This window comes from Dipodomys ordii, unplaced genomic scaffold, assembly GCF_000151885.1.
Source record: "Dipodomys ordii isolate 6190 unplaced genomic scaffold, Dord_2.0 Scaffold67, whole genome shotgun sequence".
Taxonomy (NCBI): Eukaryota; Metazoa; Chordata; class Mammalia; order Rodentia; family Heteromyidae; genus Dipodomys; species Dipodomys ordii.
The window spans coordinates 11,400,587-11,427,021 of NW_012267283.1; the positions used below are offsets into that span (position 1 = coordinate 11,400,587).

At 45.1% G+C, this 26,435-nt stretch overlaps 1 protein-coding gene across 1 annotated transcript in view; it reads right to left on the reverse strand.

Moving 5' to 3' along the window:
- Tmod1 (tropomodulin 1) overlaps positions 1-26,435 on the reverse strand; it is a 67,134-nt gene that overhangs the window by 40,639 nt on the left and 60 nt on the right. The window contains exon 2 of the mRNA XM_013023332.1: positions 11,695-11,851. Within this exon, the coding sequence (XP_012878786.1) occupies positions 11,695-11,814 (120 nt within the window). The 5' untranslated portion in view covers positions 11,815-11,851. The remainder of the gene's footprint in view (positions 1-11,694; positions 11,852-26,435) is intronic.

The following is a 26,435-nucleotide window of genomic DNA, read 5'->3' on the forward strand; positions in this document are numbered from 1 at the left end:
TATATGCCACATATTATATGAAACATCCAGAATAGTCAAATATACAGAGACAGAATGTAAATTAATGGCTGCTCTGGGATTAGTACTATAGACCCAACTGTGTTCATCTCCTCGTATGGAGGAGCCCTAACCCCCAATGTGACTGCACTTGGACATGAGGCATACAAGAAGGTGACTGGAATAAATGAGGTCACAAGGAAGGAGCTTTGATCCAATAGGGGTCACGGCCTTGTAAAAAGGGACAATGGGATTGGGTGAGATGGCATATATTTGTAATCCCAGCCTATGAGAAGCAAAGATGATGGATGGTGCAATGCTCTATCTGAAAAGTAACTAGAAGAGAATAGGCTACAGGTAGAGCTCAAATGGTAGAGCCTAGCAAGGGTAAGACCACAAGTTCAAAATCCCAGTATCACAAAAGAGAGAGGAAGAGAGCTTGCTGTAAGCCCCACTCCCCTGTCACCCACAAGCCAGCATGGTGAGAAGACAGCCAACTACAAGCTAGAAGAGAAACCTCTACCAGAAACCAACCTTGCCAGCCTGGATCTGGGGTATGCCAGCCCCCCCGCCCTCCCGTGCTGCCCCAACCTGTTCTTTCTTTTCGTTTTGCCTGTTATAAAGCTTGAGCTCAGGGTCTGGGTGCTGTCCTTAAGTTTTCTTACTCAAGGCTAGCCACAGCTTTACTTCTGTTTTTGTTTTTAGTGGTTAATTGGGGGCACAAGTCTCAAGGTCTGGCTGGGCTGGCTTCAAACTTCGACCCTCAGATCTCAACCTCCTGGGTAGCTAGGATTACAGACATAAAATATGCATTTCTTTTGCTTAAATCACTCAGCCTGAGCTAATTAAGCCAGCTGGGGGCAGTTGGGGTACCGGGGAGTGAAGTTTCTTTCTGAGGTGATGAAAATGCTCTAAAATTGATTACGGTGATAGGCGTAGAACTATGAATATAATTTAAATGTTGGAATTGTGCACTTCCCCCTGGATAAATGGTGTGATATGTTTTTTACCTAGGCAAGAGAGATCGAGATGGTTAAATTGATAAACAAAGGTACCTGTAGTGGAAGGTTGAGAGGCAAGGGCTCTTCGGGAGGGAGGGCCAACAGTGGTACTGAGTCTATCCAGGCTAGAGGTAGTCCCATTAAAAACAAAGTCCTGTTTTTATGGTATCAATTAGGTGTGGAAAGTTAAGTGGGTGAGAAAATACTCCCTGGGCTCTCTCATGACTTTTAGAACCTACCAGTGATTCTCAGATCCAGGTTAGACAACAGTGGGAGTTAGAGAGAGAGACAGAGAGAGACACAGAGAGACAGAGACAGACAGAGACAGAGATAGAGTGGTCCCGCTACCATTTTGTTGTTGGCTGTAACTAGGAGCCTACTTGAGCACCATGCATGTTAGAAATGTACCTTCCATGCCTTTATTTCTTATTGAATTAACAAACATCTATTGAGTGAGTTACCATGTGTCCAGGCAGTGTGATAAGAGGCTGGGCCATGAACCTATCACAGGCTCTGAGTTGGAGTAAGAGGCAGATGGGAAGTGAATGGTAGGTGTGAAATCAATAGGGGCCACGCGCTGGTGGCTCATGCCTGTAATCCTAGCTACTAAGGAGGCTGAGATCTGAGGATCGAGGTTCAAAGCCATCCAGGGCAGGAAAATCCGTGAGATTCTTATCTCCAATAAACCACTAGAAAACTGGAAGTGGCACTGTGGCTCAAGCGGTAGAGTGCTTGCCTTGAGCTGAAGAGCACAGGGACAGTGCCCAAGCCCAGAGTTCAAGTCCCAGGACAACCAAAAAAAAAAAAAAAGAACGAAAGAAAAGTCTAGGGAAATGGTGATTTCCCAGGATACATGACGATCAAGATCAACTCCACTAAACAGCAAGAATAATCTATGACCAGCCTGCATGTCACCTGTAAAAGAAATACCTCCTGATGCCCAGGGGAACCTGGAGCCATTTAACCCCCAAGGAACTGAAAACTGCATGCAAGCACAGCCAATGTGCTTGGCCAGGCTCTTTGGGAAGGGAGTTTAAGAGGAAGCATCCATGAATCCCATCAAACAGTTATTGTTCTGAACCAGGGGATCCCAGAATCACATGCACTAATCACATGAGCAGGTTGGCTAAGGATAAGATTTGTTCTGGGATAGAGCTTCATGTGTCAAGACTGAGCAAATCTTCATGACCGTATATATGGTTGGAAATTTACTTATGAGAGAAAAGCAGTGACTAATGCCTAAGTGATCTTTATCCCCTGGCAGGAAAGTCAGTGTGAGTTTTAGGGAAGATGGACTTCTAGATGTATTCTGGTTTTAACCTAAAATTACAGTTCTTAGAACTTGGGAATAATGAGGACTGTGGCACACTGGAGCTTTTGTGACTCCATACTACCCAGCTCCAGTAAACTGTTAACATGGAGGAATGATGATGACGTGGTTTGATCTGTTTGATTTTATGTGAATGGTCTCAATGTTAAAGAATTAACATATAGTTGGGCACTGGTGGCTCAGCCTCTAATCCTAGCTACTTAGGAGGCTGAGATCTGAAGATCATGGTTTGAAGCCAGCCAGAGCAGGAAAGTCCATGAGATTTTCATCTCCAATTAACCACCTAAAAACCAGAAGTGGGACTGTGGCTCAAAGTGGTAAAAAAGCTCAGTGACAGTGCCCAGGCCCTGAATTCAAGCTTTATGACTTAACAAATAAAGTTAAAATGTAGATCAAACATTTTCAAAGCAGTGGTGCTTTTATATGCTCAGAGCACATAAAATAGGCCTACTAGCCAGGCTCAGCCACATTTTGCCATTTTGCCATGTCTGATCTAAGGTTTTTACCAGACTAAAATTCCATGTAGATAAAGTCAAGGTATTCATTTATCTGTTCCACAAATATTGACTGGGGGCTCTGTATACACCAAACTAGGCTAGAGGAAGAAAGAGGTACATGCATAGGTTAACTAAAAGTTTTTCATATTACAGAAATAAAAGTTTAGTATGCTCTTGGAAATTCAGATAGGGGAAAAATTAACCCACCTTTCCTATAATCATCTACTTTTGGTTTTTAAAATGATGTCTTCCTTTCAAATGCTGTCACATTAAAACTCAGATGTGGGGCTAGAATCATTACTTAGTGGTAGAGTGCCTGATTAGCAAGTAAGAGGCCTTGAGTTTAAATCCTAATACCACCAAAAAAAAAACAAACTCACAAAACAGACAGTTGTGTAACTCCAAAGTTAACACCTTAGTCTGGTCAAGCCTTCATGGCCACACCCGGAAGTAATAGCCATCCAAAGGACAACGGCAACTGCCAGACCCTTGGCAATACTGTCAGGGGCTCTCCCTGCAGACAGGTACTTTTTTCTTTTTGAGATAGAGTTACCACTATGCAGCCCAGACTAGCATCAATCAAATTCCTGAAAGACCTGCCTGTCTCAGCCTTCTGAGAGCTCACACACATCCAGAGAGAGAGAGAGAGAGCGAGAGAGAGAGAGAGAGAGAGAGCGAGAGAGAGAGAGCACTAGAGTTGCAAACTAGAAGGCCTATAGTCCAATTAGGTGCAGAAACTTGGTTTGTTTTGCTTAGTCTGTGCATTTGAATTAAAACTGCCAACATTTTAGGATAAAAAGCCAGGATTCCAACAGGTCTCAAAGCATTAGACAATCTGGCATCACTGAGCCTACATCAGTTGGAAGGGCAGAGAGGCAGGTGTCATTTAGACTGGTTCACCTTTGCCTCAGTCCCCATGCTCTCCATTGTGCTGCCATGGAGGCAGAGTTCAGCTATTGCATCCCTAGCAGTGGCTCTGCTATGGCTTTTCTTCCTTGAAGCTTATGTGGAAAGTAAACTTTTTTGTTTTGTGCCAGTCTTTGGGCTTGAACTCAGGATTTGGGTGTTGTCCCTGGCTTCTTTTGGTCCAGACTAGCACTCTACTACTGGAGCCATAGCTCTACTTGCCTTTTCAAAAAAATTATCTTTAAGTAGTTGTATAGAGGGGGTGTTATATAACAAAACACTTTAGGAATACACTGTATCCTGATCAATGTCACCAATTAAGTGAAGCCAGCAAGGGCTGGCTTCAAACTGTGATCCTCAGCCTCCTAAGTAGCTAGGATTATAGGCATGAGCCACTGGTGCCCAGCAAGTGGATATATATATATATATATATGTATATATATATATGTATATATTTAATATTCAAGTCTCTTTTAAGATCAGAAAAGTAAAAGCTGAACCAAGTTGAAGGAATGGGTCCCTGTTCCTTGTTCATTTACATCTCATTAGCAATCATTATGATTCACTAGCATCTTGATGCTGTGTGTATTTGGGTATTCAGTTACTTTGTACCGCAAAGCACTCAGGATGGGAGAGGTGGGGAATAGGCTCGAGAGGTGGTAAAAGGCAGGGTTCAGACTATAATCGCATCTTTCCTTTGCAAGGATGTTTTCAACTAAAGAAGGCAAAGTGTTAACATTTGTTAAGTTGAGGTGGTGAAACATAGTCAGGGGTATTCTATGTTCTTCACTGAGTTTCCAGTGCTTCCTGTTAAACATGTCATGGCAGAAGGAAAGCTGTATCTGTTGTGGTACAGGTGCTGTGCCAGGACTTAGCCAGAAGGGTCAGGGAGTGAGGCCTAGAGAAATTAAGGATTATGACCCAAGGGAAGAGGGGAATCTGCTGGAGGCACTGCAGAGTGAGCCGGGTGAGGAGGGTGGGGGTACTGTCATGGCGCCAGGAGACAAGGGTGGGGTGGGGACACACTGCGCCTGGCCTGGCTCGCCCTCACCCTGCCAGGCCCATCCCAGATCTGTACATGGCAGGCTGCCGGCAGAGTTTCTAAGGATGGGAGCCTATTTTTAGAGAAGAGATTTATTTCTTTCCATTTCAACTGTTTACTTCTGTCCTGGGCTTGTGATTCTGCCGGTTTGTGTTACAAGAGAGAGCCATGGCCTGTGAACTAAACTTGGTCACTAGTAGGATGGCCAGGAGGGCCCCAGGGCCTTAAGGACCCAACCTGGGGCAAGGAGAAAGGATGGGATGGAGAGTCTGCTGAGCCACCTGAAGCCACAGGTCCTCCGGCTGGCTCTGCTGCTGATCTGCTTCATGTGCAACCTTGACTGAGTCCTTTCCCTTTTCTCAGCTCACAGCCTGCTGTTGCTTGGAGCTCACTAACATGGCCATGGTGATACTTATGGATGGGTATGAGAATTTGGTGGTGCTTAATAGAACCAGTGAACAGCCCAGGGGGGCCATGAAGGGGGCCATGAGGAAAGGGTCTTTGCTCTGTACTTCTGATATACATAGGGCAGGGAGGGGAGGGTGCTAAATGGTTCCCAGTGCCTTGTGGCTCTGGGAGTTTACAATGCTAGGTTTTTTCCTTCCATTATTTCTTCTCTCAATTGATAGTCTTGACACATGGGGCTGGGAAAGGCAGTGTTTGCCTAAGTGTAGCCCACCGCCTTACTAATAGGATGGAATTAACCACAGCCTGTGAGGGTTGATCTGTAGGAGTCCTTAGGAGGTTTTATGATACGATACTCCTAAAAATGCCAGAGCATCTCAGTGGGTAGGATTTTGAGTTTTGCAGAATCTGCTATTTCTATTAAGATTTTTGTGATGATCTTATGTCACCGATTCTCAACTACTGGCTTTAAAAATCAACTTTTAGGACTCAATTCCTTCAGAAGATCCTGTAAATATATGTATCACTTGTAGAAGAAGTTTCTGAAATATTCCACCATTTTCTCCATGCTTCATTAACAAACAATATTTATAGTTAAACTCTTGTATCAACGATTCTTAATTTCTCTTTTTAAAGGATTATTATATATGTTGAAAATAACCTAGCCACTTGAAAGGAAACTAAATTGGAAGGAAAAAAATCAATTTGCTGATAATTGCCAGGGCTGCTTAATGAGACCAGAAGGAAGGGGGTGGGGAGAGGAAGGGGAGCTGCTCAGCAGGTGTTCAAACCCTAGATCTCAGCAGTGATCTGGAAGACAGGTGTCCAAAGCCCCCTCACCGCAGTGGTATTTAATCTCACAGATTCCTGGGCTGCCACACTCTATCCAAAAGGAATCCCAGAAGCATCCAGTTTGCCTCCTGGACAGGTTAATTCTTTTCTAATGGGGCTAGGCACTGAACCCTCTCAGAAGACAGATAATCCATATGGGGTTTTACCCATTAAGTGTTAAGTAAGTATCTATGGAGCACTCAATATCCTGTCCACTCACCATTTCCACACAAGTCAGTGTGACCTGCCATCCTCAAGCTTCTCTGGATGTTGCCTGCTTTCCCATCTGCCTAGCACAAAGGCGAGCTGAGCAGGGAGGTTGGCCCAGCTTCAGGATAGCATCCACTTAACTCCAGAGAGAAAGGGCAGAACCTCTGGAGAACCAGACAACAGAGGATACTTTTAGCTCCATGAAGCATTCCTTTCCCAAGGGAGTCCAGTACAACCATCTCATGATAATAAGCTCCAGTTTTTCCAGAGTGAGAGATAGAAAGTTTCGGAAACTTTTTTTTTCTTTTTAATGTGCAAAAGTTTGGAACCCTCTGCTGCCAATAGAGCTGCGTTCCAAGTCCTTGTACTCCACTTTGTCACATGACAATGAGGCTTAACAATTATATAACCTCCAAAAAACATCTCACGCTCTGGCACAATCACTGAGTTCAGGTAATAAGACCAGTTAGGAATGGCCTGGGAAATCTTACTAGAGGAGTCATCCAAGGCCATCTGGGCCAGTGTTGCCAGTTTTACAGAGAGAAGACATGAGATTTGAAGAAGGAAAAGCCAATGCCTACATCTGGAGCACAGACAGGATGGGGACTCCAACACCTTGAACCTTAGGCTTAAAAAAGGCATGATTTGGGACTGGGAAGGTAGCTCAGTGGTAGAGTGCTTGCCTTGCATAGCATGAGGCCCTGGGTTTGATTCCTCAGCACCACATAAGCAGAAAAATCCAGAAATGGCACAAGTGGTAGAATATTAGCCTTGAGCTGAAGAGCTGAAAGACAGTGCCCAGGCCCAGAGTTCAGGCTCCATGACTGGCAAAAAAAAAAAAGAAAGTAACACATGATTTTCATACAGCTCTCTGTGGAACTACCGACCAAGAAAGCATATCAGTGATTCCAAATCCTCTTCCTGAAGACTGTCAGAAAGCCTTAGAGCAGCCTGGCTGGGACTATGACATGACTCCACCCTCTAGATAGTTGTGGGACCTCAGACAAGTTATCTACCTCTCAGGCCCCCAGGGAAGGTTACGTGAGTTATACTCCCAATTTGCTTAGAAGAGTGATTATACATAGTGCCACTTCTGCACTTGTGACACAGAAATAAACACAGGTGGAGTGTGGAGAACTACAGGGGGGCAGAACCTGGGCACCTAGGTTCTGCTCTAGTTCTGTCTGTGTGGCTGATACATGTTTTGGATACCTCACCCTCCACCAACCCCCTACTGCTCCCCTCCTGGTCTGCATACCTTTGGGCACTCCCAGAGCTGTGATTTCAAAGGTGGGCCCAGGCCTCAGGTGAAACTGGAGCTAGATGTTGTGTTCTCAGAAAGAAGGGGGGCCCAGTCTGCCTTTCAAAACTCACTACAGTGTCTTGCAAATCTGGGAACAGAACTAATCTCAGTGAAGGAGCCAATTGTGTGGCTGGGACAGAAATGCCATTAGTCTCCATTATCTCCTTCCCTCTGTGGTTTCCCATTTCCCTTTTCTTTTCCTTGAACTGAGAGAGAAAGGGTCTTTGAAAATGTCACTTTTGAAACCATAGTAGTTGAGCATCGCAGGTCTCAGATACCTCCTCCTGGATCCATATACTCAATGGCTTTTCCCCTGCCCATTTGCAACTTGACTCTTGCTGCCTGGTCACACGTGTAACTTGGCAAACAGGACAGAAATCTGAGCCTCTTGTGCCCTGTCCCTCCCAGCAGAAAGGCCTCTTCCTGCCAGTCTCCTGAGTCCACACTGACCATGTAAGAGGCACTGAGACCCTGGGCATTTTGCTGAGATGCAGATAGCCTGGTATTTGGAGTAGGAGTCCTTGGGAGCTCTTGGTCACTTTAGGGGTAAAGTTAGAGCTCCCGGTCGGGGCCTCAGCTCAGACCTGAGGTGAGATGTTCTTATATCCTGGGCTGATCCTGGGTTTTGATCCTTGTCATCACTTTCCCTGTTTACAACCATGGCATTGTCTGACCTCATACACATCAGCCTAAGGAAACAAGACAAAAAGCTGGGTGTCGTAGACCAGCTGGGAATGGGGTGGGGTTGGGTAGGGGGATATTCACTCCCTGCCTCATTCGTCACAGCAAGGCTGTGCAGTAAGGCTGGAAGGCTTGTAGAGCAAGGCAGGGTCCTTTCCCATCTTCAGGAAAAGCAGTTGCCCACCTCCAGCTGGGCTGGGCATGAGTCTCCCACAGTTGACCACTCACCTCTCACCTCTCCTCCTGCAGGCTCCACCCTCTGGGTGCCAGGGTCGCTCCCCAGACTATTAGGTCACACTGAGTCAGTGCTCCTCAAGGCCTCTGCAAGGCCATTGAGAAAAGCCCAAACTCTTGTGGGCCTGGCTGCCCCCATCCTGGCTTCTATCCCCTGTCCCATTTCTATTCATATCTGCCTTCCCACAGAAATCACAGGAGACTCCTCATCCCAAGCTCCCTCCCACACAGAGACTGGTGCTGGATCCCTTCACTCTCCTATAGTTCTTTGTTTTTATTCTTGACTTAGAGAAATTGAGGGCCCAGTTCCAACATCACCTGCTCTGTTGAGCCTCCCACCAGTCAGAAGTAATCCTCTCTCAGCACCCTGTCTGCTCTGTTTAGGACATGCTTTATTACACCCATGACCATGACCTGTATCTCAAGTTCCTGAGGGGCAGGATCCCTGCCAAGCTCTCCTGTTGGGGACCAGCACAGGCCCAGGACTTGGCAGGTAATCACCTCCCATCTACCAGGTTAACTGGAGGCAGCTGCATCCCCCGTGTGCATCCTTTTAAAAGCTGTTTTTGTGATTCCATGTGACAATGATCTGGGATAGAATTGGAACAGAATAATTTTGCTGCAGCAGAGCGGAGGCTTTGTTCCTTGTCTCCTTTGCTAGTTTTCCCTGAAAAGCCATCAAATGCAGGAGACGAGGCAGCAGCAGGAGGAGGGACCCAAGGCTCTGGCCACCCCGGCTGTCATCCAACCAACTTGAGCAGCCTCATCAGGGACTGTGTCTACATGGCTAGGCAAGAGACAGCTATGAATAGGAAGATAAGGACACCCTGCCAGAAGCTTCTGTCATTCCATGGGGCCTGAAACCTGGCACCTAAACACAGATTCTGAGCAATCTGGAAAGAAGCCAACATGTCAGGTCTACAGATAAGCGCAGGTTGTAAGGACATGGAAGCTCAGCCTTGAAAGGGACCAAGCATTTCCATCGTCTCATGGATGGAACACGGGGACCTAAGGGACAACTATCTTAGAGTCACATGAGTGTGAGGGACAAGGCCAGGCCTGGAAGTAGGACATTTAACCTCCAGTCTTACATTTCCCTGCTGATCTGTGTTCTCTGTACCATCACAGCAAGTACGTGGGTACTGGTGAGATGCTATAAAAGCTTTCTCTTCCTTGTTCACTTCCTTCACTGTTAAGCAAGAGTTGAACAATGGTTAAAAGAAAAGGTATGAAACATTCCATCTTTAATTACAAACATACCAAGTGAAAATGCATTGAATGAAACTGCATTTATTATTTGACTTCTCTGTGCTAGGCATAGAAGGTACCTGGGATATAGTCATAGGGTGTGAGTGGCCTAGGATATATGTGGCCTAGGAATTTCTCCCTTTGCCCTGCTCTCTGCTCCAGTGTGGCTTGTCCAACAACACATGGCCAAAGAGCCCTCTCTGCCTCTCAACTCTGGGGATCCTGACTGCAGAGGTAAACTCTAAACATCAAACTTCTTAGATATGCCAACTATGAGACCTGATGATAAAACATCAACCAAGTGATGTTTTTCAACAAAGGATTCTTCTTATCCTATTTTTCTCAGCAGAAACACAGGGCTTGCTGGAACAGTGAAGTGGCCTTTTGATGACACAGTTACATCACCAGCAAGGTAGAAGTACTAGGCAGGGCTAGACCAAGGTTCTCTAAAAGGCTGTGTACGCTTGCAACCAGGGACCCACATAGGATGCTATTTCTCCCAGAGCCAAGACACACAGGCCCAGAAACTAAGATTAGAAACATGAATGGCAGCCTTCACTATTACCCTCAGTGACCCACTAGCCACATTTCTACTTCCTGTTCCCTTGACATTATGCTTCGGTTGTGTAGCCATCTCAGTTCCAAAGGAGCAATGCTCTCTTTCACAGGAGTCACAATGACCCCATGAAACAGGAGGAAGTTAACACTGCTACCGGGCCACTGAGTTCTTTGTGCCTCAGAATCAACAGACACAGAAGAGGGTTACAGAGCTGGCTGGGGTGACAGAGTCTGACTACCAGAGGGCAGTTGGACTACTATTCTACAGCAGAGGTAGAGAAACAAATGTGGAAGATAAGTGGTCCTTTCTGGTGACTAAGGTCAATAGAAAACTGCAGCAGTCCAACTCAGACAGGACTATTAATGCCCCAGACCCTTTAGGATGAAGGTGTGGGTCACTCCATCAGATAAAGAACCTCCAGAATCAGCTAAGATACTTGCTGAAGGCAAGAAAGTACAGAATGAATGAATGATGATATATAGCAGCTACTTCTACCTGACCAATGAGAGGAACTGTAATTGTCATGAATATTTCTTCCTTGTTTTATGAACACACTTATATATAACAAATATCTGTGGGTTTTCTTCTCTCTTATTATCTCTCAAGTAATATAAGCTTGTATTGGCTTTTTATCATAGGATTTAAGTTTGTTAATTTTCCATCACAGTGTTTAAGTTATATGATATCAAGAAATGGAGTAAACAGCACTCAAAGATTTCATCTCCTCTCCTGGGGAAGGGAGGGTAGGTTGTCCCTTGTGCACAGATTGGTTATATCTTGTTATGTCCTATTACTGTCTTTATTTGAAAATGGATGGTGGTTTGAAGAAATGCTCATGGGTGCCAGGCTGTCAAAGAGGTGGATTTGTGCTGGTTGATTTTATGAGTTGACTTGCCTGGGCCACAGGTCCTCAGACCTTTGGTCAAATGCTATTCTGGTTGTATCTGTGAGGGCGTTTCTGGATGAGATGAGCATTTGCATCTGTAGAATAAGTGAGGCAGATGGCCTCTCTGTTGTGGGTGGGCCCCTCCAATCTGTTGAAGGCCTAAATAGAACAGAAAAGCTGACCCTCCAAAGAGAGGGGGAAGGGGAGATTTCCTCCTGCCTAACCGACATTGTTTCCTTCTGCCTTTGGGCTCACATTAGAACACTGGTTCTTTCTAGGTCTTCAGCCTACCAGTGTTTAGACTGGAGCAGTATCATTCATTCTGATGGTTTGTAGATCAAGATTTATCACCCTCCCAAATGTTTTGAGCCAACTGCTTATAATCTAACTCCCCCCCCCACCTCCCCTGCCCTGCCACAATCCCTCCCTTCCCCTCTCTCATTTTGCTGGAGAACCTCTGCCATGGTAACATCATTCCAATGTGGCTTCCATATAAGAAAACGGCAATGGTGGCTTCAGGAAGTACATACCTGCCCCTCCCCCAGTGCTCCCCAGGCTACTCACATCAGGATCCAGCTCATCTAGCTCATTTTCCAGGGTCCTGAGCTCTTCTTCAGTGAGGGCTCCCAGAATCTCATCCTCATCCAGGTCACGGTATTTCTCTAGCTCTCGTCTGTAGGACATGATGGAAGGACTTCTCTTTATCTTCTGAGTTTCAGTGCTGATCAGAAAGGGGAAAGAATCTCAGAAAGACCTTTCAAAAAATTAGGTCCCAGTGGCGCTGTGGCTCAAGCAGTACAGCACTCGCCTTGAGCTGAAGAACACAGGGACAGCGCCCAAGCCCAGAGTGCAAGCCCCATGACCAACAATAAATAAATAAATAAATAAAAATTAGGTCCTATGTTTTCCCTCATTTGCAATAATTAGTATACATATAGGATAATCTTATTGGATGAGCTGAAAAGTTCAAAAGCTATGTATATATGTTCATAAAAGATGATGCTAAGTGAAATGAACCCTAAGATATGGACACAAGAGTTCTGTCTTTGTTATTGTTTTAAATGTACTTTTAATTTTTTGTGTTTCCTTTGTATGTTCTTCCCCCTATGGTATATCCCCTGTTGTCACTGTACTTGATTTTGATATCCTGCATCTTCTATATACATTTGTCTAATCTGGGGAGGGGAAGGGGAATAACAAAACACTGAAACAAGGACACAGGATGACCCATTGCAACAATGATACCCATAGGACAGTGCATTGGAAATAAACTTTACAACCTGGGGGTGGTGTAGGGGGAGAGGGGGGGAGTGTGAGAGGTGGGGGAGGGAAGGGATAGTGATACAACAACAAGGGAAGGGGTAACTATGAATGACAAGTAATGTACTCATTGTCTTACTCATGTAACTGTAATCCCTCTGTACAGCATCTTTACAATAAAATAACATTTTTCAAAAAAGAAAAAAATAATCCTAAACAATGTGAAAGTCCTTAGGTCATGTGATTTAATGAATTGTTGATTGTAATGCACATGGCTATTCATTTGGAGAACATGGGTGATTATTATGAATGAATATTTGAAAACAATTTTATTCAAGTAGTTGAACTTCTCTCCTGGACATCCCTCTACCCAATGTCTCAGTGGGAATCATGACTGCTGAGAACCTTCCCCTCCCCCAACCCGGTCTACTTTTTCAGTGAGGAGGAGATGAAATAAAGGGGTAACAGAAAGCCTACTGCATGGAGGGTGTCACCTACCACATCTCCTTCAATCCAGACAGAAGGTAGACTTAAAGAAATAGCTAACTCGTACTAGCAAATGCCAAGCCACAGGCTAAGCACTTTATAAGGATTTTTCAAGTTTACCTATGCAGTAGGTCTTTATCATTATCCTCATTTTACAGATAAGGATACTGGGCTTTGAGAAGTTAAGTGACTTACCCAATTCACACTGCTAGGAAGTGGCAGGTTAACAATTTGAACACAGGTATGTGGCCCTTTGAGTCTACACTGCTCTAGCTGATGTCTGTCAAAGATACTATTGCCAGAAAGACATTGTCTAGCTTGAACTCCTTCACGCGAAAGGATAAAGGAAGCTAGTGATTTGCCCAAGGGTATCAAGGGAACAGGGTTCCACAGCTGCTACTTGTAGGCTGCTTTCTCTACTGTTCATTGTCCATGTCACCAGAAACACCCACACCCATGTGTACTCTGTCTGTGTCTGCTACTTCCCATGACCATCACATTTTGTTCCTGTATCTTGATATAGCCTACAAGTTGGGTCTTTTAATTAAAGCCATTTTATCAATGAAGAAACTGAGGTATGGCCTAGGGTTTCATATGACCCTACAGAAGCTCTCCATTATGCCACACAGCCTCTTACCTAACCTGAGGGTCATCATGGCCCAGCAGTGGCCACGCCTCTCTGTATGGCTGCTACATTCATCCTGTTGTGGATGAATGTAGCCTCCATGGGCTACGCTGAGACCCCAGGGCTGTGCCTACAGCAGGAAGCTTCTTACTGAAGTGAATCTAATCCCAGTTTTCTACTTGCCTTTGGTATTGAATAAGTCCTGAGGAGGTTCCAGGTTTGGTTTGGTTTTTCTCCTTGTACTGGGATTGGTCCTCAAGGGCCTTGTACTTACTTGGATTATTTGTCTAGGACTGGTGCTCCACCATTTGAGCCATGCCTCTAGCCATGCTTTTTTCTGGTTCATTGAAATACAGTCTTGTAGACTTTTCTTCCTGGGCTAGCTTCAAATTGTGATACTCCAAGTCTAAGCCTCCTGAATAGCAAGGATTATAGGCATGAACCACTGGCACCTTTCTTTTGGAAACTGTGAGTTTGCTGAATGGCTATTATAAGCTCTGGGTGTGAATCTCTTCCCAACTATGCACCCATCTACAAGAGCTGAGCCATCATCTGGACAAACAGGTGAGATAGAAGCTCTTTTCCCTAAACACTGCAAAAGGAAATGTAGTGCCACACCTCAAATCAGTGTGATAGGTGACTTGTGACTCCCCAAAACACATATAAGAAAGTCCTAACCCCCAGTAAGAATAGGATCTTCCTTGGAAATGCAGCCCTTGCAGAATCATTGCAAATATAATTAAGTTTAGATGAGGTCGTCCTGGAGCACAATGATACTAATCCAATGAGGATGATAATGCAGTATGACTGGTGTCCTTGTTAGAAAGGGGAAATTCGGACTTAGGCACGCACAGAGAACACTGGGACAAGGCAGACAGAAAGGGCAGGCAGAGAGCAGGGTGAAATTTCTATACACCAAAGATTGCCATCTGGAGCTAGGAGAGAAGGCTAAAACTGATTCTCCCTCACAGTCCACAGAAGAAACCCATTCTGCTGACACTTTGATCCAGAACTGGCATTCCTATTCCAGAACATTCCTGTTGCTTCAGCCACTCAGTTTGTAGTACTTTGTTACAGCCACCCTGGCACACCTACAGAATTGGCATTCCCTCTGCACAGCAGGTTTTTTTTTTTTTTCTGAGACCCCTGTGCAAATGAACAAACAAACACACCAATACAAATCTCAGGTCTCAGCTGTGACATGATGATGGAATTTTTCATGGTAGAAAGAACAATGAAACCAATCGAAAACAAACTAAAACCAAAGCTCTCTCTTTCTCTCTCTCTCTCTCCCACTCCCCCCTCTCTTTCTTGTCAGTCGTGGAGCTTGAACTTAGGGCCTGAGCACTGTTCCTGAGCAATTTTGCTCAAGGCTAGCACTCTACCACTATGAGCATAGCACCACTTCTGATTTTCTGTGGTTAAAATGGATATTAGAGTCTCACACACTTTCCTGCCTGGGCTGGCTTTGAATTGCGATCTTCAGATCTCAGCCTCCTGAGTAGCTAGGATTACGGGCTTAAGTCAACAGCAGCTGGCTAAAAGCTCTCTTAAATAAACAGAAAGCAGAGGACACATTTCATTCAATATAAGGTGAGGGGGGTTGGCATTTGGGGAGAACTGGAGTAGGTGACAGACGCCTTGATAAGGATGACTTGCTTCTCAAATACAGAAACCAGTGCCATCCTTTCCTCTGAGGAAGGTCCTGCTTGGGCTGACGTATTCCTTTGACCAGACCCCAAGAATGCAATGTTCAGACCATAAATGGGCTGCCCCCCTTGACTCATTTCCATTTGCTTCCAAAGAAAGCACAAACAGCTGACAATGCTCTGGTATAGAGGAAAACACCTCCTGAAGGGCCTCAGAACCACCTAATTTGGCTTTTCCTAAGTGAGGCCAAGAAAGAGAGAGAGGAATAACAATCCTCATCTCAGGACCAAGACGCTTCCAGAACCAACTCCCACAGGCAATTCAGGGTGGCCTCAAATTAGTATCTCTACAAAAATACAAAGTTCTGGTCTTTGCTATGGTTTGGACATGGTTTTGCTTCCCAAAGATTTGTGTGCTGAAGGCTTGATCCTCAGAGTGGCAGTGTTAAAGTGGTAGAACCCTTAAGAGGTGGAGCCTAATGGGAGGTAATTAGGTTGATGGCGGAACTTCCCACTGGAGGGATAAATGTTAATCTAGAGGAAATAGTTCTCACCAGAGGAAGCTGTTAGAACAAGAGAAAGACTGGCTCTTTTCTGTTCTCTGGTTCCTCATTTTATTGTATGATTTTCTAACTTTAGTACATGATACATCACCATATTGAGATATAGCCAGGAGGACCCTCACCAGAGGTTGACTAGAGGTAGCTCATTGATCATCGATTTTTCAGTCTCCAAATTATGAGATAAATAAACCCCCTTACTTTATAAAATATCCAGTCTCCATAGACTGAGACTGTGTTCAAACAGGTTTTAGGGTGGACCAAATTCCACAAGACATTGGACCACGGGACTTCTCAAAAGTTTCGTTTTGCTACTATACAAGGGTTGTCTCCAAGAGGAGACAAGAAGAATTTCACCAATTCTTTTCACATGACACCACGTCTCTAAGAAACTTCTCCCCAAATTGTTATCTATGGAACGAAGTTTAGAAAACATAGCCTTGAGAGTCACCTCTGGGTCACATCACGGAGCCACCAAGAAGGAATTCTCAGGGACAGGACAGAGCTCCAGGGGAGTCAGACAGCTTTGAGACCCTGGGAGCTTCCCGTCCAGACTGTCTCCCAGCTGCTTCTTCCCTACATGATCCTTATAGAAAGAATCATAGATTGACACTGGAGGATAGATGATCCAGGGCAAGAAAATGGCAGGGTGGGGTGGGGGAATCCATATTAAAGCCAGCTTGGGCAGAAGGAGCTGGGAAAGGAGAGAGAAATTGGAGGAAACTCTGGAGCCCACTGCAGGGGAGGCAGGAAACAGGCCACCCCCAGGTGATACCACCCTAAAGGATGCAATCATCAAATTTCCTGTAGAAATCTCCTCTTATCACACCCAGGAAAGTTAATATACCACTTACGTCCCCAAGGTGCTTGCTGTTGAATTCCAGTTCTCTATTTCACATGATTTAAAGTGTTCTAACACCGTGTCTTGTGAATATTACAGAATGATAAAGCAATGCATTAAATCAGTTGAGAAGAACTGAGAACTCATAAGGTAAACTATGAAGCTGTCAGCTTCAAGCCACACTCATCTAGTTGGCTCACAGGGATGGTTTCTTTAAAGCAGGATTCTCCTCCTGTGGATGAAAGCCACAAGTTAAGAGAGCCCCATTGCAAGGTTGGTCTGAAAATATGGCTTGGAACAGATTGCTGGGAATGGGGCACAGGCCTGAAATTCCCAGGACTTTGGTTGGTGACTTCATTATGACAATAACACCCTGTTCATTCACACTCCATTCCTTCCATTCTCGGGCCTCTGTGTGCTCACCTGTAAAATGATAGAATAGAATTACATGGGTGGTTTTTGAACTGTGCCCAGAGATCACTCAGAAAGCACTTCTTCATCTTACTTGATGTATTTATTTGGGATTCCATAAATGAGTTTCTTTGAAGAAAGAATTCTGCAGCTCAAAGAAAAAGTTGAAAACCACTAACTTGCTTTTTTGCCTGCAATAGTCAGAGACTGAGCAATCACCCACAGGATGTTATGAGACAAAAGCAGGTAAGAGCAGAGCCTAGGGCTGGGCACAGTTCATTTTGGCTCAACTAGTCTCAGTCACTATATGCTGCTGCTCATACTGAAACCCCCATCTCTTCTCACTGACTCCCATGATCATCAGATTGTTAAATTCCCTCAGTGCATACCTATGTTGTATTTGCCTTCATGTCCTCAGGGTGTAGCCCTGTGCTGGGTCCAGAGGTAGCATGTGAGAACAGGGAATGAGCATGCTGGGTCCTGGCTGAGCATCCTTGAACTTTGGGCAAGTCCCTTCTCTTCTCAGATCCTCTGTTTACTATCTCTGACATGGAAAATTGGACTGGGTTGGGGGAACTGAGAATCCCCAAAAAGAGGGAGAGGCAGGATGGGTGGGTGAAGATACAGGGGCTCCCCAGCATGGCCTTCCTAAAGCAGAACAGCTCTTGGTCCTGAACAGGGTCAGTAGCTTAATTTTTTTAACCAGTCCTGGGGCTTGAATTCAGGGTTTGGGTGCTGTCTCTGAGGCTTTCTTCCTCAAGGTTAGCACTCTACCGCTTAAGCCACAGCTCTACTTCTAGCTTTTTGGTAATTTATTGGAGGTATGAGTCTTAATGGGCTTTCCTGCCTGTGCTGGCTTTTGAACCACGATCCTTAGATCTCAACCTCCTGAGTAGCTAGAATTATAGGCATTAATTTTCTCCCTCTCCCTCCCCACTCTGTGTGTCTGTGTGTGTGTGTGTGTGTGTGTGTGTGTGTATGTGTGTGTGTGCGCTTTTTTGCTCAAGGCTAGCACTTTACATTTGAACCACAGCTCCACTTCCAGCTTTTTTGGTTGTTAAGTGGAGATAAGAGTCAGACGGACTTTCCTGCTTGGGATGGCTCTGAGCTATGTTCCTCAGATCTTAGTCTCCCAAGTAGCTAGGATTACAGGTATGAGGCACCAGGGCCCATTTTGGGTTTTTTTTGTGTGTGTTTTCTTTCCTTAATTAAATTTAAAACATATGAACTTAAAGTCTTCCAAATCTGGTGTCTGTGCTACACTTATAACCCATCTGGCCACCCTGCTTTTCCACAACAGAAGCTATAAGCTTCTGCTAAATATAAAAACACAGAATTGACAAGCTATGCCAGGAAGTAAATCTTGGCAAGGTGAAAGAAAAGATTGGTAGATTAAGGCTGAGGCAACCCATCAGGGAATGGGCAGGAGGAAGGTCTGAACTAGGGCTCTAGGAGTATGAAATTCTCTTTTACATCTTTCATGGGGGTGAGTCCAGCCATTCTGCTAATGGCTTCTCCAGCATCCACCACCAAGTAAGGGACATCATCTTGATTTATGACTGCATTTCCCTGAGTTCAGGAAGAACTGAATCACAAATTCAAGGGAATATTTCCCAGTTATGCCATTTCCTTTATTTCAGCCAGGGAACATCTTAAAGATGGGCAAAGAAAAGTTGGCTTACAAAACTAATCCTTTATATGTTGTCTTCTCTTTGGGAAGACAATTTGGCTACAGAGATTTTATTTATGAATCCTGTATCCCAGGATAGTGCTGTCTATTTCCCTCTCCTGAACTCTCTCTTCCTTTAGCTTCAGAGACACAAGAGACCTGTAACTCCCTGGCCACTGAACAGGGGGTGCTTCTCAGGCAGCTATTCTTTATATCACATGCTATCACTCCACTCTTGGCTGATTGGACAGAGTGGGTACCTGGCTCCAGAACAACCAGCCAATTGATTGGCTGCAATGGCGTCTGAAGTAGCTTAAGACAAAAGAGTAAAGAGAAGAAGGGAGAGGGAGAAGATGGGGGTGTGGTTGGGGATGGGATTAGCCAACTGAATTAGACAAATGAATTCCTTCTTGTGACCACCATAACAAAATGCCATGAACTGAGTGTTAGAAACAACAGAAATGTGCAGCCGCTCCATTCTGAGGTCTGGAAACCCCAAAGCAAGATGGGATGGGCTCTGATGGCAAATCTGCTCCAGGCCTCACTCCTGGTTCTGGTAGATTCAGGTGTACTTTGGCTTAAAGTGACTTGTTCTCTGTGTCAGACACATATGTAGTCTCCCCCATATATGTGATTGAGTTCGAATTCTCCCCTTCAAAAAAAGAGACAGGAATCATATTGAATTAAGGATTTCTTAATGGTATTACATTAACTTGATCATCTGCAAAGATTTGCCAGGGGGTGGGGTGGAGTTTACACGACTCAACCCTGAAAAGGACTGATGTGGACCATATGAAGAGAATGAGGCTTGTAGTAAGGGAAGCTACAGGTAGGGGGAAGAGAGAAGCTGGGTGACCATGAAGAGCAGGTGGAAGCTGAGACTATACAGAAAGTCCTATAGCAAGAATCCTAGTGAGGACACTTCCTGCATCCTCAGTCACCAAGGAAGAAGACTGGGGTACCAGATGTCTCCAGCTGAATTCCCATGAACTCTCTGGCCTTGTGATCCACACACAGTGCACCCTAGAATGGGCCCTTGCTTATCTAAGCCAACTAACAAGAGGCACCTTGAAGGGAATGGGCTCTTGCTACCTGAAACCAAATAACAAGAGCCCCAAATCTTGGCTTCTCTCCTTCTTCAATGGCCCCTCCTAACAAGTTTCCTAGCAGGGATCCTGCTCCTCTGTGCTCTTCTTTTCTTCCCACCCTTAGTGTTCTCAGATGCTTCTCATCTTCTTATGCAACCATCCATCCCTGGAATGCCTTCTTCTCTACTCCAAGTGAAGCTGTGCACCTATTAAACGTCAACTTTCAACGTGTCCCCGCCTGACCCTGGCAACCACCATTTTCCTGTCACAGGAGTGAATCCTTACACTTGGGATCTTTGTGTGACTGAAAAAATACTGTGTCTTAAAGACCTTTTGTTGTTGTTTGCTATGTTGGGGCTGGCACTGGGCTCGAACCCAAGACCTTGAATACTCTTTCCTCGTTGGAGCTCTGTCCCTTGAGCCACACTTGAATCTGACTGGCTTTTTGATAGTTAATTGGAGATGAGTCTCACAGACTTTTCTGCCTTGGGTAGCTTTGAATCTCAATCCCTTCAGAATAGCTAGCTTCCAGAGTAGCTAGCCTCTGGAGTAGCTAGGATTATAGGTATAAGCCACCAGCATCTGGCACTTTAACATCCCTTTATCTGCCCGGTTCTCCATTCTCATGGCACTTACTCTTTATTAACTATGTTATTAACAGTCCTTGGCCTGTCCCTGTGCCTCAGTTCTTCTTTTGTCTAAAGATGGAGGTGAAAATCATTTTCATGCAGCTTCCAACCAGCAACAGCCTTGTTATAACAGAGATCAAATTCCTCCTAGAGTTTGACACCATTTAAGATCTGGTGGCCCCTAGGCGTCTCCATTTCTTTTTTCTTTTTTGGGTCCGGTCGTGGGGCCTGAACTCTGGGCTTGGGCACTGTCCCTCAGCTCTTCAGCTCAAGGCTAGCGCTCTACTACTTGAGCCACAGTGCCACTTCCGGCTTTTTTCTTTTTGCTTATGTGGTGCTGAGGAATCGAACCCAGGGCCTCAGGCATGCAAGGCAAGCGCTTTACCACTGAGCCATCTTCCCAGCCCGCATCTCCATTTCTAATCACATCACAGCACACCCTTTCTTCTGGTTGTCCAGATCTCTCCCCCCCCCCCATTGGTATGCAATCTTGAGATTTCAGTCCTAGGCTATGCTGATCCTCAGCCTGGACTGTTCTCTGCCTACTTCCATGCCCTCCAGTCTTAGAAAGCCTCACAGCTCAGTTCTTCCACATCTGCTCCTGCGGTTTCTGATTATGCTTCCAGGTGGAGCTGGTGAGGGCCACCCACCATTATATCTGATACCACCACATCTCAGTGCCCAGCTCTGGCCTGGCTCAGAGGAAGGGTGAATTTACTGAAAGGTTGAGCTGAATTGTCAGTTGGGGACATAGATCCCTGGGAGCAGAGAAGACAAGCAAACCCTACTCAGGTCAGCAGACAGCAAGGGGAGGAAATGTGCCAGCACTAAGGTGGGTGAGGAAGGGGTAGACAAGTAGCCAATGCAAGTTTGAGAGGAGCTTAACCTCCTCGGTGTTTAGAGAAAGGTCACAAAGTATGACACAATGGTTATGCCAATAGTCATTCCCCTGATGTGCAGAGACCTTCACAGATTATAAAAACAACACGAGACCTACAGTTTCATGTCCTTGGGCATACTGGCACCTGTGATGGGGTCCAGACAGAAGACACGAGAGGAGGAAAGTGGACAGAAAGGAACTAAGCTCTCCTAGCCATGAAGACTCAAATCTCAGGCCATCTGCTAAAATCCTGCAGAAGGTGGCAGAGCTCCTCCAGGTGAGACTCTATAGAATTAGCTGGGCCCCAAAAAACCCAAACTAATAGGATCCTTTGTTCAAGAAGCAGGAAAAAAGATGGAGGGTACCAAAATGTAAAGATTTTCCTTTCTCTTATTGTCTCTCTTAATCTGCTTAGTGTTTGGTGTCTCAATGCACCAAGTCAACTTTTGTGCATTGTGACATCATAGGCTGCCAGTTTCTCTCTCTCCTGCTAGACATAGGATAGAGGCTTCCGGCAAGGTGTGGATCATCTGGGCATTTCCCCTTCTTGATGGCCACTGTTCTGACACAGGCTTTCATTCCCTGTTCCTAGTGTCCTGGGCTAGAGCTTGCAATACAAATGGATTGTCATCTATAGGCCAAGCCTCTGGGGACCTGAATCAGAGGAAGGTGAGTAACAGAGGCAAGCCCTGCAGCATTTCCAGCTGAAGATATCAGAGAAATAGGTACAGAGCGCCATTATGGTAGCTGGGCAGGAGTAAGACAGAAGGGAGGACTTTGGTGGAGGCCTGGGGTTAGGGGAGTTGGAAACCAAGAACCCATCCCTAGAAGCAGAGAGGCAGCAAGACGTGGCACATCCTGTGGATTGAGCTTCTAAATCTGGGGACTGCAGACTGTTCACTGGGATTGTATATAACTATACAGTCAAAGATGAGCTCACTAGGAATTCCAAGGCAGCGATGGTAAGGCAACCAACCAAGCACAGGGTCAGCAGGGTTTGGATAGCAAGATTCTGTGCACCTGTGAGGGAGTGGAAGATGTTCCCAACTCTGTGCCCAGGACCACACATCCTGAAGGCTCCAGAGTCACTCTTGTCCTTCTCATACCCGCGATGATCCTTTTCCTTCCTGTGCCTTCCAACTCATTGCAATGAATCTCTAGTCTCTGGAGCAGGAGTAAGCTGGGGCACTATGTAATAGCAGGGACAGCCTAGGGAGTCCAGGCTGGTTTTGAGTCCTGACTACAGTTAAAGATTGGCTGTGTGACCTTGAGCTACACTGTATGACCTTGAGCTGCACTTCTGTGGATCTCAGGTTCCATGACCGGATTTATTAGGTGATCATTTACTGATCATTCATTATGTGCAAGGCAATTTAGGCCTTTGTGGGAGACACAGAGATGTAAAGGGAGACCCCAGGATTCAGGCATCTTATAAGGAAGTTGGGAAGATAAGAAAGATATCCTTGGATGGTGTTACGTGTGTCATTTCTTCATTCACCACCCTGCATCTAAGTCAGCCTGTTACAGATGAGAGCCCTTCTAGACCAGGGCTCCTATAGACCTGGGCGGGCTCTGCCCTGGCTCTAATAGTAGCCTCAAGGCCTGCAGCAGTGATTACTTCTGAGATTCCTGGGTCCTCTGCCATGACACTCAAATGTGTTCTAGGGAGGTGACCTGAGATATGGTGACATACTTCAGATCACTGGTTTCTTTCACCTTCCTTCTGCCCCTCAGGGTCTCAGACCCAATGAACCACATCTACAGGCTGTGGAGTGGTAGATGTGGCTGAGCAGCCTCAGAAGAGGTAGGAGTCTGCAGTGATGAACCATCTAGCATAAATCAGCAGAGTGAGATCTCAGCAGGATTAGTAAAAGTATAATGGCCAGACGAGGACCGTGACCCCTCCGCTTTGTGCTGGAATCCTTCTCTTAATATTTTTTTGGAGACACTATTTTTTCTTCTTAAATAGGTTAGATTATATACATTCTATCCAGCATGAGTCTTAAATGAACTATTACCATCTATAAAGCTATGTTAACACTCAGATGAAGAGAGAGGTCATTTCCAGTTCACCTTAAGGCTATCATATCCTTTTCCAGTTAAGCAACTTCAAAGGTAACTACTACTCTGATCATACCCACAGATAAAATGAGCACAGTCTCAGGCATGGCTTCTTTCACTCAACATTTTATCAGTGAAACTCATCCATGCTGTTGACTGTAACAAGTTCCTTCTTTTTTGACTATTGTACAGTATTCTACAGATATTCTGTAATTGAATTATTTACCATTAATGGGCATTTAGGTCATTCCCAGTATCTAGAAATTACAATCAGTGTTATGAACATGGGATATGGTAGAAATATTCGTGTACTTAAAAAAACAATATGTACCCCAAAGTAGAATTTACTAGGTAGGCATACAAGAACTTTCAGTAGATAGTGCCAAATAGTTTTTAAAATAATAGTCCAATTTTACATCACCTGCAAGGTGTGAGCATCCTAGTTGTTCCACATTCTTACCAACACTTGGTGGGGTCAGTACTTTTCCATTAGCCATTCTGATGGCATCTCATTGTGCACTTCCCTGTGACTGCCCTTGACCACACAGATCATCTCTTCAGCAAAATGGGCCTTCTCTTGAGTGGTGCAAAAGGCATCAGAGAAGGTATGCAAGAAACCATAAGTAAAACAGGGGAGAGCTCAGGAGGAATATGGTTATAGCCCTCCAATGGGTTGACTGGGGATGAGGAAGAATATGGTGGGTTTTATCCACAGGGATTACTGAGATCACTGATATAAAGATTTCTAATCAACATTAGGAGCTTTTTAACAATAATGATACCCAAGGAGGCATTGGGCTGATTCAAGAGGTAGGAAGCACCTGTCATTACAGACTTGTGAATGGAGATGATGGATCCCTATGTGAAGCCTTCAGAGAGAGTTGAATTTTCTCTGGGTATTAGGGGAGTTGATAAGCTTTAAGGCCCATTAAGACCTGGTTCTATTATGGAAGATGTATATGGAGGGATGAAGGTAGGAGGCTCAGCTATGGCTAAAAGACATGCATTCTGCCTCTCTGCTTTTATTTTCCCTGCCTGAGCTCATTCTCTTAGTCACATAGGAAAGCACCTTCTAAAAAAGCACGGTGGGATAGCTAAACATAGTGTTTCACTGTCACTTTCTGCAGCTGATGTGAGTCCCAACACTGAGTGTTGAAGGTCCACACTGCCAGGCAAAACTGTCAAGCAGTTTAAATTAGAAAAGGTCGTGTGTGGGCATGCACGTGTGACTCCACTTTGCATCCCTTGGGGTGGGGGGTGTCACCACCATGTCTGAGTCACCGCATGAATCATTGTAAGCAGCAGGGTTCCAGAAAAGAGGTCCCACAACACCTCTCTGTCCCAGCTGCCTGTCCACCAACCTCAACCATGCTTCAACCACAATGGCGCTCCTCCGCCTACCTCTCCACAGCTCCCTGAGTTCAGGCTACCTTCACTCTCACTAGGATAGACATCTATTTCATCTTCCTCCATACCAGTTTCAGATGGTTCCAAGAAAGCAGACATCATAATACAAACAGGAAAGGCATCAGAATTCTGTGGGAAATATTGTATTGCCTTATGCTCCTCCCCTTGTGGGCAACCAGCCCTATTCTAGAGGCTATGCAAAGCCCTGTATCTCTCAGGTGCTGTCAGAAGGAATAAATGAATGAATGACTAACATTACTATTGGATCTGACAGCCATAAGTCAAAAGCATTGGTAGAATGAAAGTAATGTGCAGCACTGGGTGCTAGTGGTTCATGCCTGTAATCCTAGGTACTGAAGAGGCTGAGATTTAAGGATTGTGGTTCAACCAGAAAACCAGAAGTAGAGCCGTGGCTCTACTTGAGCAAAAGAGCTCAGGGACAGCGCCCAGGCCTTGGATTCAAGCCCCACAACCGACCAAAAAAACAAAACAGAAAAAGCTGCGGAGGGCTCCCTTCTCACACTGTTAGACAAACAGGAACTTTACCCTCTTGCCTCACAGCAGGTAGATGAAGCATGTTTTGTATTTTCTGAAAAACCAATATGAAAATGACAAATGGGGAAAAAAATAGAACAAAAGAGTAATTTGCTTAATATACAACAAGTTCTTACAATAACAATATCAAAAATAGAATTGTGCGTAAAAATACAGGAAGGGATTGCAACAATGAGATGTACAAGTGGTTATGTGGAAAAATGAAATTTACAACTTTGGTGGGGGGCAGGGAGGATTGCGTGGGGGGGCAGGGGGAGGATGGGAAGGGATGGGAAGGGGAAACAAAGGAGGAGGCTACAATGCTTGATAAGAAATGTACTCATTATCTTGCCCATGTAACTGTAACCCCTCTGTACAGTATTTTCACAATAAAAAAATAAAATAAAATAATACAGGAAGGGGAGCTGGGTACAGGTGGCTCACGCTTGTAACTCTCGCTACTCAAGAGGCTGAGATCTGAGGATCACGGTTCAAAGCCAGCTCAGGCAGAAAAGTCCCTGTGAGACTCTTGTCTCCAATTAACCACTCAAAAACCAGAAATGGTTCTGTGGCTCAAGTGGTAGAGTGCTAGCCTTGAACACAAAGAGACTCAAGGACAGCACTCAGGCCCTGAGTTCAAGCCCACAAGTGACAAAATACAGAAGGGGAAAGGAACAGTCAATCTATATAAAAGGAAATACAGGCTAAGTGGCTCATATCTAAAATCCTAGCTACGGAGGAGGCTGACAAGTGAGGATGGCCGCCATGCCAAGCTGGCCAGGGCAGAAATGTCTGGGAGACTCTTATCTCTAATTAATCACCAAAAACAAAAGCTAAAAATCGAGCAGCAGTTCAAGTGGCAGAAAAAAAGAAAAGAAAAAGAAGACAAAGAAAGAAGAGGAGGAGGAAAAAGAAAGGAGGTCAGGAGGAAGGAAGGGAAAGAGGAAGGGAGAGAAAGAAGGAAGGAAGGAAGGGAGGGAGGTAGGAAGGAGGAAGGAATAAAGGAAAGAAGGAAGAGAAGAAGGAGGAGGAGGAAGAAAGGAAGAGGAAGAGGAGGAGGAGGAGGAAAAAGAGAAGGAGGAGGAAAAAGGAAAAAGAGGAGAAGAAAGCAGGAGGAGGAGGAAGAAGAAAATACAAATTACATAAATATTCACATAGGCAACAAACCTCACTCATCATTATAGTAAGCAAGACACATATCATCC